Source organism: Mercurialis annua, linkage group LG2, assembly GCF_937616625.2.
Source record: "Mercurialis annua linkage group LG2, ddMerAnnu1.2, whole genome shotgun sequence".
NCBI classification, from domain to species: domain Eukaryota; kingdom Viridiplantae; phylum Streptophyta; class Magnoliopsida; order Malpighiales; family Euphorbiaceae; genus Mercurialis; species Mercurialis annua.
The window spans coordinates 29,626,956-29,644,378 of NC_065571.1; the positions used below are offsets into that span (position 1 = coordinate 29,626,956).

General features: G+C 43.4%; 2 protein-coding genes across 2 annotated transcripts; both read left to right on the forward strand.

Annotated features, from left to right (window-relative positions):
• The first annotated feature begins 3,470 nt into the window (after positions 1 to 3,470).
• Positions 3,471 to 5,525, forward strand: LOC126668408 (probable DNA-directed RNA polymerase). The gene is made up of 3 exons (XM_050361614.1): positions 3,471 to 3,681; positions 3,759 to 4,741; positions 4,881 to 5,525. The coding sequence occupies exons 1-3, from the start codon at positions 3,471 to 3,473 to the stop codon at positions 5,523 to 5,525; spliced, it is 1,839 nt and encodes a 612-aa protein (XP_050217571.1).
• Positions 5,526 to 5,666: 141 nt separating this feature from the next.
• Positions 5,667 to 8,310, forward strand: LOC126668409 (DNA polymerase-like). The gene has a single exon (XM_050361615.2). The coding sequence runs from the start codon at positions 5,911 to 5,913 to the stop codon at positions 8,308 to 8,310; it is 2,400 nt and encodes a 799-aa protein (XP_050217572.1). The 5' UTR covers positions 5,667 to 5,910.
• The last annotated feature ends 9,113 nt before the right edge of the window (positions 8,311 to 17,423 follow it).

Sequence of the window (17,423 nt, forward strand, 5' to 3'; positions counted from 1 at the left end):
CAATCAAATGTTCGTTGTTCAATATCTCGGCTGCTCAAGAAGTTTGACTAGCAGCTCTTCCGACCCGGAGTGGATTCTAGGGGAAGGACAGAGCCTCACCTTGCAGTAGGAAGGTGTTCGTTGCTGGGACGGGTTCAAACTGGTAAAGATCGGAGTATTGAATTCCTCCGATCTTACGAGGGATTCATCACTGGCTAGGGCTTTCGAATCAAAGCATGGGCATCTGCAACTAAGAGGGAGCAGTAGATCGTCGATTGACGAGCCGGGTCAGTAAACTTCTATTGGGACTTCTATTGATTATTGATTCGACTAGAGGGGCTCCTAGCGGCTAACTTGTATGAAGGGCCCCCATGGAGACGCAGGAGATGCAGGAGCCGCTAGCCGGATCGACCAATAAATGATAGGCCAGAGGGATGGGCTCATTCGACTAATCTGAGATCCCTGGCCCTACCTAAAAAACCTAACACAGAGATGTCCCTTAAAAAAAATAGGGGATTGGTTGATCGGAAAGCTCAGGCAGGAGTAGGACATTCCATAAAAATCTTTCTGATCTGCTAGCTGGTGGTCCTCTAAAATCCCATTTTAGAATCGACAGGTAGGGCGAATTCTAAGGTTCCTTATTCCGGTTGTAAAGCGGAATAAGAGGGAGAATGGGCACAGCCCCACCAGCAGTCCGCGTTTTTGACCTGAAAGGAATTGAAAATGAAACAAAAATCTGTGTCCACTATCTATAGAGTGGAGTTGCTATCTATCCTTAATCTCCTCTTCCCTATCCCCCCTTTTTTCCTTTCTCGCCGGCAGGAGAATCCATTTCTTTTCTTGTATTCTTTATGTTGATTGATCCGTAGAAAAGCAATTTTCCTAATCCGAGTTTGAGATGGAATAAGACCCAGACGTAGAGTCCCGTCGGCCGGGAAGGGATTTTTTCTATTTCTTTTTTGCCTCCCTTCTGGCCTTCGAGGGAAAGCCCTTTCCAGATGGAGTAGTGCATCTCTGTCTTGAAAGCCCGCCCTATAGATAGGAACTCCTATCTCTACTGCCCCGAAGATTCTTTTTCGTGATGGAGTGCTTAGAATAGAATCCGATCCTATCCCAGCAGTCAAACTCCTTCCTGACCCGGCTCACCTGCCTCTGAAGCTGGAATGCCTTTATAAAGGAGACTACCCGACCCGAGGAATCGAAAAGTTTTAAGTGGGATATGGAATGTGATTGGTGATGGATGGTGGTTATGAAATAAGTTCTGCATCAGATGATGAGCCCATGCGAAAACTTTTTATTGGCGCCCGTAGGCTATTAGATTGAGTCGAAAGCCTACCAACGCATAAAAGTTCCGATTCGAGCGAGAGCCCAAAAGGGGGAGGCGAGGACATCTTGATCGAAAGCTCTACTGTTCTGAATAGTGATAAAGAGTTTCCAAAATTCGATCAAATCGATCGAGAATCTCATCATCTGTTAGGTGAGCCAACCGATCGATCGAGTTGGGCTGGGCGTCCATGTCACAGAACCTTTCTTCTAGCCAAGAATCCCATTATTGATCGAATCGGGGAATTCATTGGTAAATGCAAAATCTACCCGTTTTAACACTCAGAAAAAAACCTAGAAAAGGTTCCGGAGGATCCATCTCTAGGAAAATTTTGTCCAGGATCTGGTAATCTAAGCCTTGCTTCTTCTGGTCGGCTCGTATTAGCCTGTGCTTTTATTACAGGTAGTCATTCCCCCCGTTCCTTTAGTCTTTTCAACGGTACTTGAATCTTAAGTCGCGGTCATGTCTTGCCCCCCCAGTATACTGACCGGTTCCATGTTTCCCCCGAATTTCATCAGTTCCAGGCTCAAGTGCCTGCTCATCTATCTTCATTCAAAAGGCGAACATTTCCATTGAGTGAGTATAACTGCTATGGTTTACAGTCAATAGTTCTTAACCAACCCTTTCTCGCGGAGCTTTATAAAGCTTTAAGAGAGAATAGGGAGTAAGGGGGACCTTCGCTTCATTATAAATTTGACCCGGATCTTCTTTCTTCTCCTGCGGAGCCCTGAAAAAGTCACCGGCGGCAGGTTAGTACAGTTCTCCTGCTGCTGATTTGGCCCTGCGCTGATTCAGGAGCTTCTTCTTTAGTCTAGGATTCTAAATAATAATCAAATAAAAAGAAACGGCTGGGCGAGAACAAGAAGCGGTCGTCGTCCGGCGGCCGGTAGCTCTACTAAGCGAAGAACCGCTCGCTGCCTTTTCTTCGCGAAGAAAATGTGCAGGTAGCCTAGGATAGGCAAGGCCTACCTACCTCTCATCTATAGATATAGGCGGCAATGGTAAGAGCTGGTAAGCATGGTAACAGTATCGGCGGCCGGGAGCCGGCGCTACGCGTTCTATCTAGGTTCCGCTCTTACGTACGCCCCACCTCGAAGAGGGGGAAGCCCTTCAATAGAAGAACCCGTGTGAGTGGGAGGGGATTGAATCATTCATTCATCGGAAACGTCTTCTTCCGTGATCCATTTCATGTCAACTCTAATTCGTTATCAAAAAGCCTACTTTACATTTACAAAGGGAACCATTGTTTCCCAGGAACCGCAAGGTTACCGACTTTCGGTGGACGCAGAGCCAACGAGTTCATTCTAACAGCGTAACGAGACTAAGGTTAAAGAAGCATTCGCCAACTTTGTTTGATAGCTATAGCATTGCAAGCAAATAGAGCAGAGAGCTTACCCTTTCTTTCTATTAGAGTCGCGAGCTTGTTGTAGTTGGTCCTAAAGGCTAAAGGGAGAACCTTGCTGCTTACTTGCTATATCCCCGCGTTCTTGCACGGCTCGTTCTTCGAGCCCTGCTTCTCCTTTCCCCCTCTCTCCGTTTTCTCGTCCAAAACAGGCCTATGGAGTATAGCCAAGTGGTAAGGCATCGGTTTTTGGTACCGGCATGCAAAGGTTCGAATCCTTTTACTCCAGATTATGAACACCCGATCGGATCTGTCAAGAACAAGCTGACGACTACAAGGGAAGCGGCTGACTGCAGTCCCTGAGCCTAGCTTGTAGCAAGCCAAAAGTTTAACTTGAACCTACTTTGCTAAGATAAAAGACAGACGGTAGAAAGCAATCCCTTCCAAAGTGGTGAGGAAAGTGCTAAGGATTCTCTCAAGGGTAGGCTACTCGAACAAGGTGATATTGAATTGCTTTCAGAGTTTAGTCAATATACGCTTGAGGCATTAATAGTTCATGTACTAAGTATGGTTTTTCACAAACTTGATGATAATTATTCAACAATTTCCTACTTTGGTTGAACAACTAGAGTCTACTGTCCGGACACAAGCTTCATTATTGAAATGCCGTAGGTGTCATATACCGTTTTCTTTGGCTAAGAATGATATTGTTCATGAGAAAATTCCTGCTAAGGGTAAGAAAAGAGAAAAATTTGAGTTTTTGTATCCCTTCGGTGCTGGCTTAGTTCAATTCATGGAATGGAGCAAAGGGGATTGATCAGTTTAATGGCTGATTTGGACGGGACTATTCGAGTGAAGAAGAAGAAAGGATCTTATTTTCTTCCAAACCCTGTCTTCGCTGTCTGCAACTTTGATATCTCATTACTACCGGTAAAGCTCAACCTGCCTATGGTATGCCAACCTCTTGATTGGAGGAGTGCCTGCCCGGAGGGTAAAAAACCAAGAACCCTGTCCGATCTAACGGGGGGTTACTTAAGTGAGCCAATAGGGGAATATACGATCGTTACAGCCTGTTAAGTTCCAGTGACTTTAATAATTTTTATATTGATATAGGAAGAGAGGAGAATTCTCAGAATCTGTGTCGTGTAATGAACAAGCTGCAGCGTCAGGCTTTTAAAATCAACAGTGATTGGTTGCAATTTATTCTAAAATATGAGGACATGTTTGTTGAATATGGTTTTCTAATGCCAAAATTTCTAGCCTCAATCAATATAAGTGATGTTTCCAACTTACTTAGAGAGTTTCACATTAAGGATAAGGTTATTAACCAATTTTGTAGCTTTAGCAATTTGTTAAATACTTTATGTAAGAACATACAGCGTGCTCAATATGAAAAATTGCTTATCAAGCTGGCAACAGCCTACGACGGTTTCCATTTTGATTTACCGGCCTTTCTCGACTTCCGAGGTCGAATCTACCGCAGTGGGGTCTTGCATTTCCACGAGCGTGATCTAGCAAGAAGCCTGATCGTCTTTGCAGATTGCAAACCTCTGGGCGAGAATATTCACAAAGACATATTTCGCGCAGCGGTCGCCTTCCATTACCAGTCTTTCGACACGGCCGAAAAGGCACTTGATTGGTTTAATCAGAACATAGAGCTGATCGCTGATCATCCTTTCAAGTTCGCTCGGGGGGCAAAACGCCCCTTTCAGTTCCTTTCCAATAGAATTGGAATCAGCAGTAACAAAACTGACAAGTTGAACGTTCTTTCTAGCATCCCTATTACCCAAGATGCCTCGGCGAGTGCATATCAGATCATGAGTTACTTTTTGTTGGATGAAACCTTGGCTAAGAGAACGAATCTCATCCCATCTGGGGAAATCCTGGATATTTTTAATTTAATCCTCGATGAGCTCAAGGAGTTCATGAAAGCAGAACTTGAGGATAGTCTATCACAGATAGTTTGCGATCTCCTCAATCGTAAGATAGTCAAAGGTCTCTTTATGCCTATGATATATGGTAAAACATTAATGAGCACCGCCTGCGATCTAAGAGCCGATCTCTCGCACTTCCTCACTAATAAGGATTGCTTTACAGTAGCCTCTGCCTGCTTAAAGTTCTGGGAAACTCAATATAAGAGCATGGATTGCCTGATCCGGTTGATCCGCCATATAGGCTGGTTCGCGTCTGCTAGGAATTGCCCTGTTTACTATAGTGTTCCTAACCACGGTACAGGATTATATGTTAATGGAAGCCGCTAATATATGGATTTATGATAGACTTCATAAGAAGAGGCGAAAGGTTACTCTCAGAGTTGCTTCTTCTAAGAGAAAGATTAAGAAGACTAGTACCTCTACCTTCGTAAACTTCATCCATCAGAAGGATGCACATATTGCAATGAGTGTAGTAGATAATATGCTTCTTGCAAATGCGCCTATATACACTGTACACGACAACTTTATAAGTACAGCTCAATATGGCGATATTATACCAAAGATGTATAGCAGCGCCATTCGTAACATGGGCCCTCCACTTTCAATCATCAACAAGTTCATCTATATGAATGTTATTCATCCTATTGCAAGAATGGAGCCAGATGGACCTACTGAGGATTACTTTACCCGTAAGGTAATCTCAAACGAAACGCTTCGTTTGTACTTAATGGCAAATGTACCTTCTAAAATAAGCGCGAAGACGAAGGCAACTTTTGATGAAAGAATCGCAGGAATACTGACCTCTTACAAGGACTATATTCGTAATGTATGCGGCGATTTCCATAACCCTGGGGATTGTTGGAAAGCTCATGAGGAAAAGTGGGAGAAATTAAAGTTACAGCTAAGAAGTAGGGAGGGAGCACCATATTACTGCGTGCACTATTAAGTAAGGGGAAAGAATGAAAAATAAGATGGCATACACCACAAGCAGTGCTACTACTGGACAGTTATTGAATCGCTTCTATCAAAAGATTGAACGAATAACACACCAAGATCCGTATCCGGGGTTAATCATTGCTTTACATCACTTCAAAGAGCCTTACCCTCTTGTTAACGAGATTGACCTCCTCTGTCTTGCGACCATGGATCTCTTAATCCAGTTTGCCTACCCATCCTTATCTGGTTACGGTAAGTTCACAATTTCCTTTACCATGAAGCGATCTTACGGAGAGGAGATCTCATTTACGCTAGGTCAAGCTATCCTCTTGACTTATGAAGATTGTAAGTGAATTCCAAGGAGTGAGGTCTATGCTCATATATCGAGATATATAATGAAATATGCAGAAATTTACGATGGAGATTCTATTGTTCGACTCATGATCCGAGTCTATATGGACGGTAAAAAGATGGATAGGCAAACCCTATCTTCAGAGGAGAGAGATAGCGCACTTTCTTCAATCATTGAACCCGGATTGAGTGAGATCGAGCCAATAACAGCAAAAGAGATCCGAAATCGTAAGCGTAAAAAAAGCCGTCCAACCCATATCACAGCACTCAAACCATGTCGTACTGAGCTGAAACCTTTCATTGTTGCCGATACCGAAACGATACTGATCGATAACGTTCATAAGCCTTATGCTGTAGGTCTCATGATGGTTCGTCCCGGTGAACAGATCAATAATCTTATGATTGATACCTACTTCAGCGAAGACTACTCTAGAATCTCGGATTCCTTTGAAGAAAGGAGTACCTTAGTACTTTATGACTTGGTACTAAGGATATCAAGGATTGTTAGACGAGAAAAAGAAACTTTAACTATTTACTTCCACAACTTCTCTAGATTCGACGGTATTCTCTTGCTTAAGCACCTAGCATGTCATCACAAGGACAAGAGATACACGCTAAAACCACTGATGAGGAACAATAGGCTTTACGAGTTAGCTGTCTATTCTGGTAAGAAGATGTTATTCCGCTTCAGAGACTCCTTGAACCTACTCCCTGGCAAACTTAGCTCCCTAGCTAAGAATCTATGCCCGGAACTTGGCCCGAAAGGCTCTATCCCATATGAAGAGGTGACATTGTCAAATCTGGTCAGTCTGAAGACAAGCTTGTTAGACTATATGAAGCAGGGCATCCTTCTACTTGGAGGTGTAATGCAAAAAGCTCAAGGGATATATTGGGTGCTGTACAAGGAGGACATAGAAAGCAAGATCACCCTTTCCTCACTTGCTCTAAGCATCTTTCGTATGAAATACTACGATTCAAAGAATTGGCCAATCCACATCCCAAACAAGAATGAAGACTGCTTTATAAGGCGTGCCTACTACGGCGGTCATAGAGATACATACAAACCATATGGCGAGGACCTATACTACTACGATGTGAACTCTCTCTATCCCTTTGTCATGAAGGAATTTCCAATGCCAGGTGGTGTGCCTGTCTGGCATGGTAATCTGGAAGGCAAGGACTTAGATAGCATCTTTGCCTTTATTGAGGCATATGTGGTATGTCCGAAGACAATCAAGAGGCCCTTTCTGCCCCATCGGGACAAGAAGAACACTCTCATCTTCCCGACCGGGGAGTTTGTTGGAGTCTACTATTACTATAGCGAGGAGTTAAAGTATGCAAGAGGCCTAGGCTACATCGTGCTCCCAATCTCTGGCTACCTCTTTGAGAGGATGGAAAGCCCATTCAACGACTTTGTTAGCTCACTCTTTGAGAGCAGGTTAGAGGCAAGGAAAGAAGGTAATGAGGCCTTGGCCTATGTGTACAAGATCTTTATGAATTCGCTATACGGTAGATTTGGCATTAACCCTAAAAGCACGACAACCGAGGTCTGCGATGAAAATCGATACAAATATTTGATCAGGCATAGTGAGCTGATATTCGGTGATATGCTTAGCGAGAACAACTACATCGTAGCCTACCATAGCAATACAGAGACGGGCTCTGATTATTGGAACCCATCGAAACACTCAGCTGTCCAACTGGCTGCTGCGATCACAGCTAGTGCAAGGATTTATATGTACCCATATATCTCAAGGGAGGATTGCTACTACACAGACACAGACTCTGTTGTGCTTGGTCACCCACTACCTGAAGAAGTGATTTCTTCTTCTGTCTTAGGAAAGTTTAAGCTAGAGGACAGAGTCATGAAAGGATACTTTTTAGCACTGAAATCCTATTTCTACATCGCAATAGATGGTACCAATGTACTCAAGTACAAGGGACCAGCGAAAAACCAGGTCTATCCAGAATGGTTTGAGTCACAGTACGCGGACCCATCTCGTACAGAACTGGTACCGGTGGAAGCCAACTTCCGGATTGATTGGCACACTCTTAACATCATTAAGAAGGACACACTGGTTAAGCTTGGGATTAAGCTGGGGGCAAAGAGGATACCAGTATATCACAGAGATGTCTGGGTGGATACTGATCCAATTGATGTCAAAGACTTGTCTTGCCTAGATCACATAGGAAAACAAATAATCAAATCACTAAGGAATGATGTAATACAACTACAGACTGAAAAGAACCTTCTCAATGAAAAATTCTCTCAAAAAGAAAGAGAGATAGCCGAAAGATACAAAGAGATGAAATCTCAGTTTGATGCTGATAAGAATACTGATACAGATAAAAGGATGCACACTACAGAGATACGGACGGAAGACGTAGATGAACCAACTGACCCTACATTAGACGAGAAAACTAAGACAGACGAGGACTTTTAGACCTTGAGGAAGAGAATGTATCCAGAATTGATGAGTCAAAGACCTAGAGGAACCCACCCCCAAGCTCCAAAACTCACATGTAAAATAGGCTCACTGGACAACGCGAGGGATACAGAATGAGGATTCTTTCATAAGATTCCTTCTCATAGAAATCGGAAACCCCGCGTAGGGTTTGAACCTACGACCTATCAGTGAGAATACTGACCGCTCTACCATCGAGCTCTCGGGGTGGGCTTAAGGACATTAGTCGCAATCCCAGGAGTTGATATGACATAGGTTGCATAGTCGGGATAGTGGGTTTAAGCCTTTAGCCGAAGAAAGCTAGTTTTCAAGCTTTGGATAGATAGCAAGTTCTTTCTAGTCCTAAGTCTTTCGTGCATAGGAATGTGTAGTCTTCCAGTTGCCTTTAGAGCTGTCTATTAGGCATCTTAGGGATTTTCCTTTTGCCTGGGCTTTATGGAAGGATAGAATAGTTAAACCCGCATGTGTTAAGAAGAAGCGGATTACGCGTCTTAAGTGTTATCAAGGCTATTAGTAAATTCTATCTATTCAGTCTTATGGTCGGGAAGGTCTCATTATATGATGATGTATTCAACTGGGTTGACTTGTGCTTGTGAACCTGCCAGATAAGGATAGATCTTATACAGTTTAGCACACCTGAGATTCTTCTTTCGTGTAGAGTGTCAAATCAGACTGAAATGCTATCTTATGAAGTAAGCTCAACAGTCTTTTTCTTGCTCTTCCCACTTCTTCATTAGTAGGGGTTATATCTTCCATTTCAAAAAGTCCGGCATGAATGCCATCCAATGCCAATGGGGCGATATAGGTTAGACCTTTCGCTTTCCTCCCCGACGGTCTAAACCGGGTATGAACTCGATTTAAACGGGGATCAGAGCAGGTCTCAACGAGCCTTTCAGTTAATTCAATATCTGTCTCGTTCCCCCAGTCCTACTGCTCCTGTTAATGCTACTGCTTCCTTTTCATTGTCTTAATGGCACACATCTTCTAGTCGGCAGGTAAATAAACCTCTCTGTAGGCATTAATAAACGAGTTTCCGCGGTTGAAATAGCAGTAGTTCTTCCTCCAACAGCTGATTCCCAGTGTGACATGGATCTTACCTGTATCTCAGAGGTTGCGTATATAGAAGAAGAACGCAACTCCTTGGTGCGCACGATGGAGTATTCTCTTCGTCTAATCATCGAGGCCACATGGACTTTCTCTGGGGTTTTTTCCCCTTAGGTGGATTGGTTGCTGCGCAGCTAACTACCGACCCCTCTTGTTCTGACCCCTTCTTTATAGGACTTGTTAGTAACTCGAGGTCTGTCTACTTGCACACCAAACCTCCCCGCCAATGCCAATTCGGTCCGTGTTTCGTTATTAAGAACACCCGACCGCAACAGAATGGTCGATTCTTAATTTTTTATAATATAGGATGTGGTGACAGTGCTATTAAGAATCGAATGTAGCCTTCCAAGGCAAGGCCACCTCATGCAATCTCTTAGGGGTGGGGTGGGAAAGGAGAGCGGGCAAGTGGGCTTTCTTCAATCACTTTCCTACCTTTAGGTAGACAAGTAGTATACAAATTGGCACTTCAATTCTCGTAGTAGAAAAGATCAGCATCACTTGACACTGATTTCAAAAAGAAAGATTTCTAGATTTTTTTTTCAGTTCGTTCTTCATTCAAGTAAAGATGGTACAGTGAGAAAGCAGGCCCCAAAGTACGCGGCGTTCAGAACCAGCCTTGAAGTGAATAAATTATAAAAAAGCATCTCATGAATATCCTTCACCCGTTATCTCCTCATCTTCGTAGATTCCAAAACTTTCTCTATAGGTTACTAATCATTATTACCATAGTTTGTCTATTCTATTGTTTTTGTCTGGTACTCGATTCCATTGATCTTTTTCAGACAGACAGTTTGAAGACTTGTTTTTTTCTAGGGGGTCGGGCCCTATCTTGCGAATATGGTGTTACCCGCTGGGGGCGACGGTGCATCAATGTCTCCCTCGGAAGCGACGAGCGTAGACCAAGGACCGAACAGGAATGAGGCGGGTGCAGCTTACGGATCGGGCCAGCCAGCGGTTGACCAAAGGGCGGAAGGGGGGTCGACAGCGGAAGAATTTCCGTCTCTCTCGTCGATCGAAGAACTTCCATCCCTGACTTCCTCTGATCAATCCTATCTAAGGAGGTTCTTTGGAGAAGACCAAGCGGGGATTAACAATCCTAATCTGGATCAGGCAAGTCCTTCCTCGGCAACTAATCAACCTACCGGGGTCATGGCGCAAGCGGGTCCTTCAACTACAGCCCCACCGGTACTCTCTTCCCCTGACCTGAGGCCGGCTGAACCGCAGGTTTCCTTAATATGGTCGCAAGTCAAACAGGAATTACTTCACTTTCTTCGATTTAAAACGAAAATCGAACCCAAATTCACCTTTGTTGCCCAAGTGAAGGAAGATCTTCAAATAGATGATTCAGATCTCCCTAGACTTGAAAAAAAAAGGGAGATCATGAACTGCCTGAGGTAATTCCATAGTATTCAAAGTTGAAGTGAAGCCGCCAAATACCTCAAGGCATCTATTAAAGAGTGGGATCGGAAGAAAAGTACTTTTTAGACGGACATCACCTTTTTCTTTCTAATGGGTAGGGTTGGGCAGCGACTCCCCTTTTTGAAGTGAATAATCTAAAGTCGTCTTTCCTTAGACAAAACTTTGCTGCAGAATAAGTCGTCTTTATAGGAATGAAGTGCGCTGACTTCGTCAAACGATCCACGATTACCCAAATAGAATCAAAACCTTTTTGCGTCTTGGGTAGTCCGATTATGAAATCCATCGTGATCTGCTCCCATTTCCACTCCGGAATGGGTAACGGTTGAAGAAATCCGTAAGGTCGCTGATGCTCCAATTTGACTTGTTGACAAGTCCGGCATTTCGCCACGAATTCCGCGATATCTTTCTTCATTCCACTCCACCAGTACGTCGTCTTGATGTCATGGTACATCTTCGTGGAACCCGGATGAACGCTATACATCGTTCCATGAGTCTCTTCCATGATCTTTTGTCTTAAATCTTCCATATCTGGAACGCACATTCGACTGCCGTATTTCAAGATTCCGTTGACGATACTGAAATCTTGACTCTTTCCTTGCTGAACTTCCTCAATTAAATGCTTCAATTGAGAGTCTTCTGCTTGCAACTCTTTGATCTGATCTATCAACGTCGATCGTATCGTTAACTGAGCCATTAGGTTTCCGAGAGATGAGATCTCAAACTCAACCCCTTGGCTAAACATCGTATGAATCTCGTTGATTAATGGCCTCCGCCATGTCATTGTAACATGCGCGAGACTTCCTGCTGACTTCCTGCTTAAGGCATTCGCCACTACGTTGGCCTTGCCTGGATGGTATTGTATCGTACAATCGTAGTCTTTCAGTAACTCCATCCATCTCCGCTGTCTGAGGTTTAACTCTCGTTGGTCAAAAATGTACTTGAGACTCTTATGATCTGTAAAGATCTCGCACGTAGCGCGGTATAAATAATGTATCCAGATCTTTAGCGCGAAAATCACCGCTGCTAGCTCTAGATCATGCGTTGGGTAGTTTGTTTCGTGCTTCTTGAGCTGTCGCGAAGCGTATGCAATCACTCGACCGTGTTCCATAAGGACATATCCTAGTCCAACTCTTGACGCATCACAGTAAACTGTTAATCCTTCCGTTCCTTCTGGCAGCGTTAGGACTGGTGCCGTCGTCAGACACTCCTTCAGTTTCAGAAAACTGAGTTCACAATGGTCCGTCCAGTTTAATTTCGTGTTCTTCTGAGTTAACTTCGTCAAAGGTACAGCGATCTTTGAAAAGTCCTATACGAATCGTCTATAATATCCTGCCAAACCGAGGAAACTTCTAACTTCCGTAACCGATTCAGGTCGCTTCCATTTTATTACTGCTTCAATCTTCTTTGGGTCAACTTTAATGCCACTTTGTTACACCACATGACCTAAGAAAGCCACTTCCGTTAGCCAAAATTCACATTTAGAGAATTTGGCGTAAAGCTGATGCTCTCTTAGCGTCTATAGTACTATTCGCAAATGTTGAGCGTTCTCTTCTTCCGAACGTGAATAGATCAAAATATCGTCAATGAACACGATCACGAACTGATCCAAGTACGGTTTGAATATTCTATTCATCAAATCCATGAAGGCTGCTGGGGCGTTCGTCAATCCGACTGACATAACAAGGAACTCATAATGTCCGTATCGAGTTCGAAAAGCGGTCTTTTGAATATCATTATCACTAATCTTTAATTGATGATAGCCTGATCTCAGATCAATCTTGGAGAAAAACTTCGCTCCTTGTAATTGGTCGAACAAATCGTCGATTCTAGGTAACAGATACTTATTCTTGATCGTCACCTTGTTCAGCTGTCGATAATCGATACATAATCGAAGCGATCCATCCTTCTTTTTCACGAATAGCACTGGTGCACCCCACTGGGACACACTCGGTCTGATAAAACCACGATCAAACAATTCTTCTAACTGATCCTTAAGTTCTTTGAGCTCTGCTGGCGCCATTCGATAAGGAGGTATCGATATCGGCTTCGTGCCAGGAGCCAATTCGATACAAAATTCAATCTCACGATCTGGGGGTAATCCAGGTAATTCCTCTGGAAAAACGTCTGCATATTCTGACACAACTGGCACGTCACTTAAATTTATACTTTTCTTCTCCATGTCTCGTACTATCACTAAAAATCCTTGACATCCCTTCTTCAACATACTACAAGCTTTAATAGCTGAAATAATACTCGTAGAAGATTCCATCTTATCACCCTGAATTGAAACTGCTTCAATTCCAGGCGTGTTAAACGTCACCGTCTTCTTCCGGCAATCCACATTAGCGTAGTGCTGAGCTAGCCAATCCATTCCTAGTATTACATCAAAAGCTAATACTTCGAGTAAAATCAAGTCAACTAGCAAATCTCGTCCTTGAACTTTCACAGGACAAGACGGGTAGACGATACTAACTTCCACACTTTCTCCAACTGGAGTAGCTACAGACAAGGGATTTCTAAGATACGCTGGTTGCACTCCTAACTTACTAGCAAAACTAGGCGAAACAAACGAATGCGTAGCACCCGGATCAAATAAAATTAACGCATCTTGAGAAGCGATAGAAAAGGTACCTTGCACCACTGCATTGGAAGCCTGAGCCTCCTGAGGATTCAGTGCAAAGACCCTGGCCTGACTCCCGCCAGCCTGCGAAGTCTGACCAGTACCGCGTCCTCCGCCATTTCTGCCTCCTCAATTTGTATAACCACGGCCTCTCTGACTAGTGAAGGTACTTCCTGTCTGATCGTATCCTGATGCTGTCTGCTGTGCAGTCCTCTGCTGCTGATAAGAAGGCTGTACTACAGTAGTCATCGAGCCTTGGGGCATTTGCCTCAGACAATCTCTAGCAAAATGGCCCCGTTGACCACAATTAAAACATGCTCCGGTAGCAATGTAGCACGCGCCATAATGCCTCCTATTACAGTTCAGACATATAGGAACTCCGCCTCCCATGTCACTCATCGATCTGGCACTAAATCCAGTGCCTGAAGTACTAACTCTAGTTCCATACCGAGCTCTCTTATTTTTCTGTTGACGTGATGGAGGTCGAGAATAATTCCCAGTATATGATCGGGTAGGTGCGCTCTGTACGCTAAGAAATGTATTATCTCTCACAGGTGCAACATTGGAAGGGTCAAGAATTCTTCCAAAACGCATCAGAGAAACTTCCATTTGTCTAGCACTATCAATCAGTTGAACTAGGGTTCTTCCAATATCAGACGTCAGACTCACAAATTCAGCTCCTAGACCCTCTACAAACCTTGAGTTCACCCTAACTGGGTCTGTAGTCAGGTCTGGTGCAAACCTACTTACCCTGGTAAACTCCGTCACATACTCTTGCACAGACCGATTGCCTCTACTCAGGGTCAACCACTGACTACGATAACTCTCCGTCACCGCATATGGTAAAAAGTATTCCCTAAAGTGGTTTGCAAATTCAACCCAGGTCATAGTATCCATGGTTGGCTGAATATGCTGCTGAAACCAATCTTTCGCAGGTCCTTTCAATGACATTTCCACCATAATGATGGTCTGTCTCTCATTAGCTTGCAGGCGTCGAGCATTACGTTCTACTTCTTCGAGGAAATCGAGAGCATCGCCTGTACTGTCGAACTTAGTTGGCTTGAGCCGCATGTAAGCCAGAACGATATCTCGATCAGTGAAAGCCACATTACGCAACTGTTGCTGCTGTAGTTTTTCACGATGCATATTCTGCACCTCAGCCTGATTAGCTTGCATAGCCGCAATTCCCGTAAGAAACTGATTCAGATCAAAATCCACAACATTAGGTTGCTGGGCTTGCGCTTGCACTCCAGGTGCCTGCGCCTGGGCCTCTTGGCCACCACCTCCTCCCTGAACAGAAGACTCATCTTGAGCTTCTGGATGGACGTCATGCGCCCCTTCTATAATATTTCGTGCTGCAGCGGCAGCTCGCTCTACTTCTTGTCGTTGGTCAGACATCCTGACCAAGACAAACAGCGTTACTTAATCACATAATCGCATATTATCGCAAACGCATACTGTAATAAACGCGCATCTCATCACAAGCGAACACACATGTAAGACAGACTCACATCCTAGAGGGAAAGCTGATAGTTTAAAAATCAAATGAATACGTAACAAAGACAAGACTCGAACCCTACATGCTGCAGTAGAATCCTAAGAAAATCAATCACTTTTCTAACATAAGCAATGGTAACTGGACCATGCTCTGATACCAACATTTTGTTGCGGTCGTAACTGATATGGACTCCGTCCTATCCCATAGGGTGACATCCATATGTACCTATCAGAGCACGCATTACCATACGCTCTAGGGCGGAGAGCCTCACTTCGTCACGATCATGAGTGAGAGTTCCCTAGAATCGGAAAGGTCCCGGGAGCCCCGCTCACCTGCCGAACCTCCCATCCTTTGCTCTGATACCAACATTGTCACGACCCAATCTCAGGGCCGAGACTGGCGCTAGGGAATGGGAGTGGTTGCTCCGAAACCCGTAGCAAGCCTAAAAACGTAAAAATAATTTTTCGCGAAACATAAACGTCATGCATGACATAAATAAACACGTGTCATGCAGAAGCACACATGCCAGGCACACATATCCTTTGGCAGTCACAATATATATAACGCAGCAAGCGTAAAACGTTTAAAACTTTCAAACGTTAAAGTAATATTTACAGAAAACTTTATATACAAGCTGACTGACAAAATACTTATCTACTGCAGCTCTAAGAGTAAAGTAATGTTTCTTTACATACTCAAAAATACAGACTTCTGGAAGTAGGATAGAAGTCCGTTGCTTCAAAGCGTCTTATCCTGAAAGGAAATCTGTGAGGGGTCAGTATATTGGGATATACTGAGTGAGTTCATACATTTACTAATAAGTATTCAAATAAAACTTAAAATCATAATCAATCATATGCAGCCAGGTACAGGATCCGATTGAAACCTTAATCCTCAAACATACTAATAATCAATCGATCAACCCAATCATAAATATCAATTGCGAGTCCAACTCGCTGGTGGCCCAGCCCCTAGATACGGGGACTTCCAGGCTACACCGTAGCCGAGTTCACTCTCGTATCGAAATCATAACCCAATCGTAAATTTCATATTCATCATCAGCTCCCAGCTGAGTTATATCAAAAACTGGTGATCACGCAGTTCTATTGTCGCCCAATACGTAGCACGTTCCATCGGATCAATACCGGTTTCAAATCAAACATATGCAATTCATAAAAAGAATTCGCATACCAAACATGCAATTCAAATACAAAGCAATATAAAATAATTGCTTAAATACTTTAAAAGCAAATCGTATAAACTCACAGAAAACGCTTATCCAAAAATACGTCGGGGTTTTAGAACGTCAAGCTTCCCGAACTCCTGGTCCAGCTCCTTCTTGCCTCGCTGGATCTAAAACAATTTCAAAACATTTAACTCACATCAGAATCCTATTCTAAGATTGACTCTAGACTCGAGACTCGACGCGTTTTACTTTCATTAATCGTCGTGCTTCTCACGTATACTCCGATAAACGGTATCAAACTCGTTTATGGATAAAATATCACTTTTAACTCAATTCTCTTTTAACCTCATTAGGTTAATGTCTCACATTAATCAATTACTAATCCATTTCAAATCTCGATATGCGCGTATAAAATTTCTCGAAGAATTAGGTCGATTGGCGGAAACACTGTGCGTACGCACGTCTGCCTGTGCGATTGCACAGGGGACTGTGAGTCTGCACGGTGTGACTGTGCGTTCGCACAGTCCATGACTGTGCGTTCGCACAGTCACCTGACTGTGCGTCAAGCTTACCGTGATTCGCCTCGTGAATACGATTAATTCGAGCTATAGAACGTCGAAAACGGACGAGAAACGGAATCGAGCGACGGAAACGGCGATGGAATGACGAGCGAGAGGAATGAAAGAAATGGAGTGTCTGGATCCTTCATCTGAAGGGTTTTATATATATCTGGATAATTTGCACTTTGGTCCTTGAAACTTTTCAAAAGTTTCAATTTAGTCCAAAACCTATTCGCGTCCAAATTTTAAACAGTCTCCGATCGACTTGAAACTTTTACCATAAATACTATAAATTATTTCGCGGACTTTGGCGAAATAAAATTCCTTTCGGGATTTATAAATTATTTTATATTAATTTCTGAAGTTAAATCCCCAAATCCCGCTAATTGACTTATTAAAATTTATTCTAATTTCCCGATATAATTAAATTAAATTCTTCTTAATTTAATTTATCGGAAATCACGACACGTGGCACGACGTAATTATCTTAAAATATTTTGGGGTATTACAGCGCATTAGCGCTTTAGTCTTTAATAAGGGGCAGAGCTTGAAGAAGCGAAGCGAGCCTAGAGTAGCAACCTATTACGTTTTTCAGGCCCCTTAACTTGATATTTAGTAAAGCGCTAGCACCCCTATAGAGTCAGGCTCTTCTACTATCAATGAAACCGAAAGAAAGACAAAGCCCCAGTGCGTTTTGTATAGATC

Excerpts from the sequence above, each read along its gene's own strand:
- LOC126668408 (XM_050361614.1), top strand. The coding sequence starts at position 3,471 with ATGGCTGATTTGGACGGGACTATTCGAGTGAAGAAGAAGAAAGGATCT. Across the intron at positions 3,682-3,758 it reads TCTAACGGGGGGTTACTTAA|GAAGAGAGGAGAATTCTCAG; the intron begins GTGAGCCAATAG and ends ATATTGATATAG. Across the intron at positions 4,742-4,880 it reads CTAATAAGGATTGCTTTACA|GATTATATGTTAATGGAAGC; the intron begins GTAGCCTCTGCC and ends ACCACGGTACAG.
- LOC126668409 (XM_050361615.2), top strand. The coding sequence starts at position 5,911 with ATGAAATATGCAGAAATTTACGATGGAGATTCTATTGTTCGACTCATG.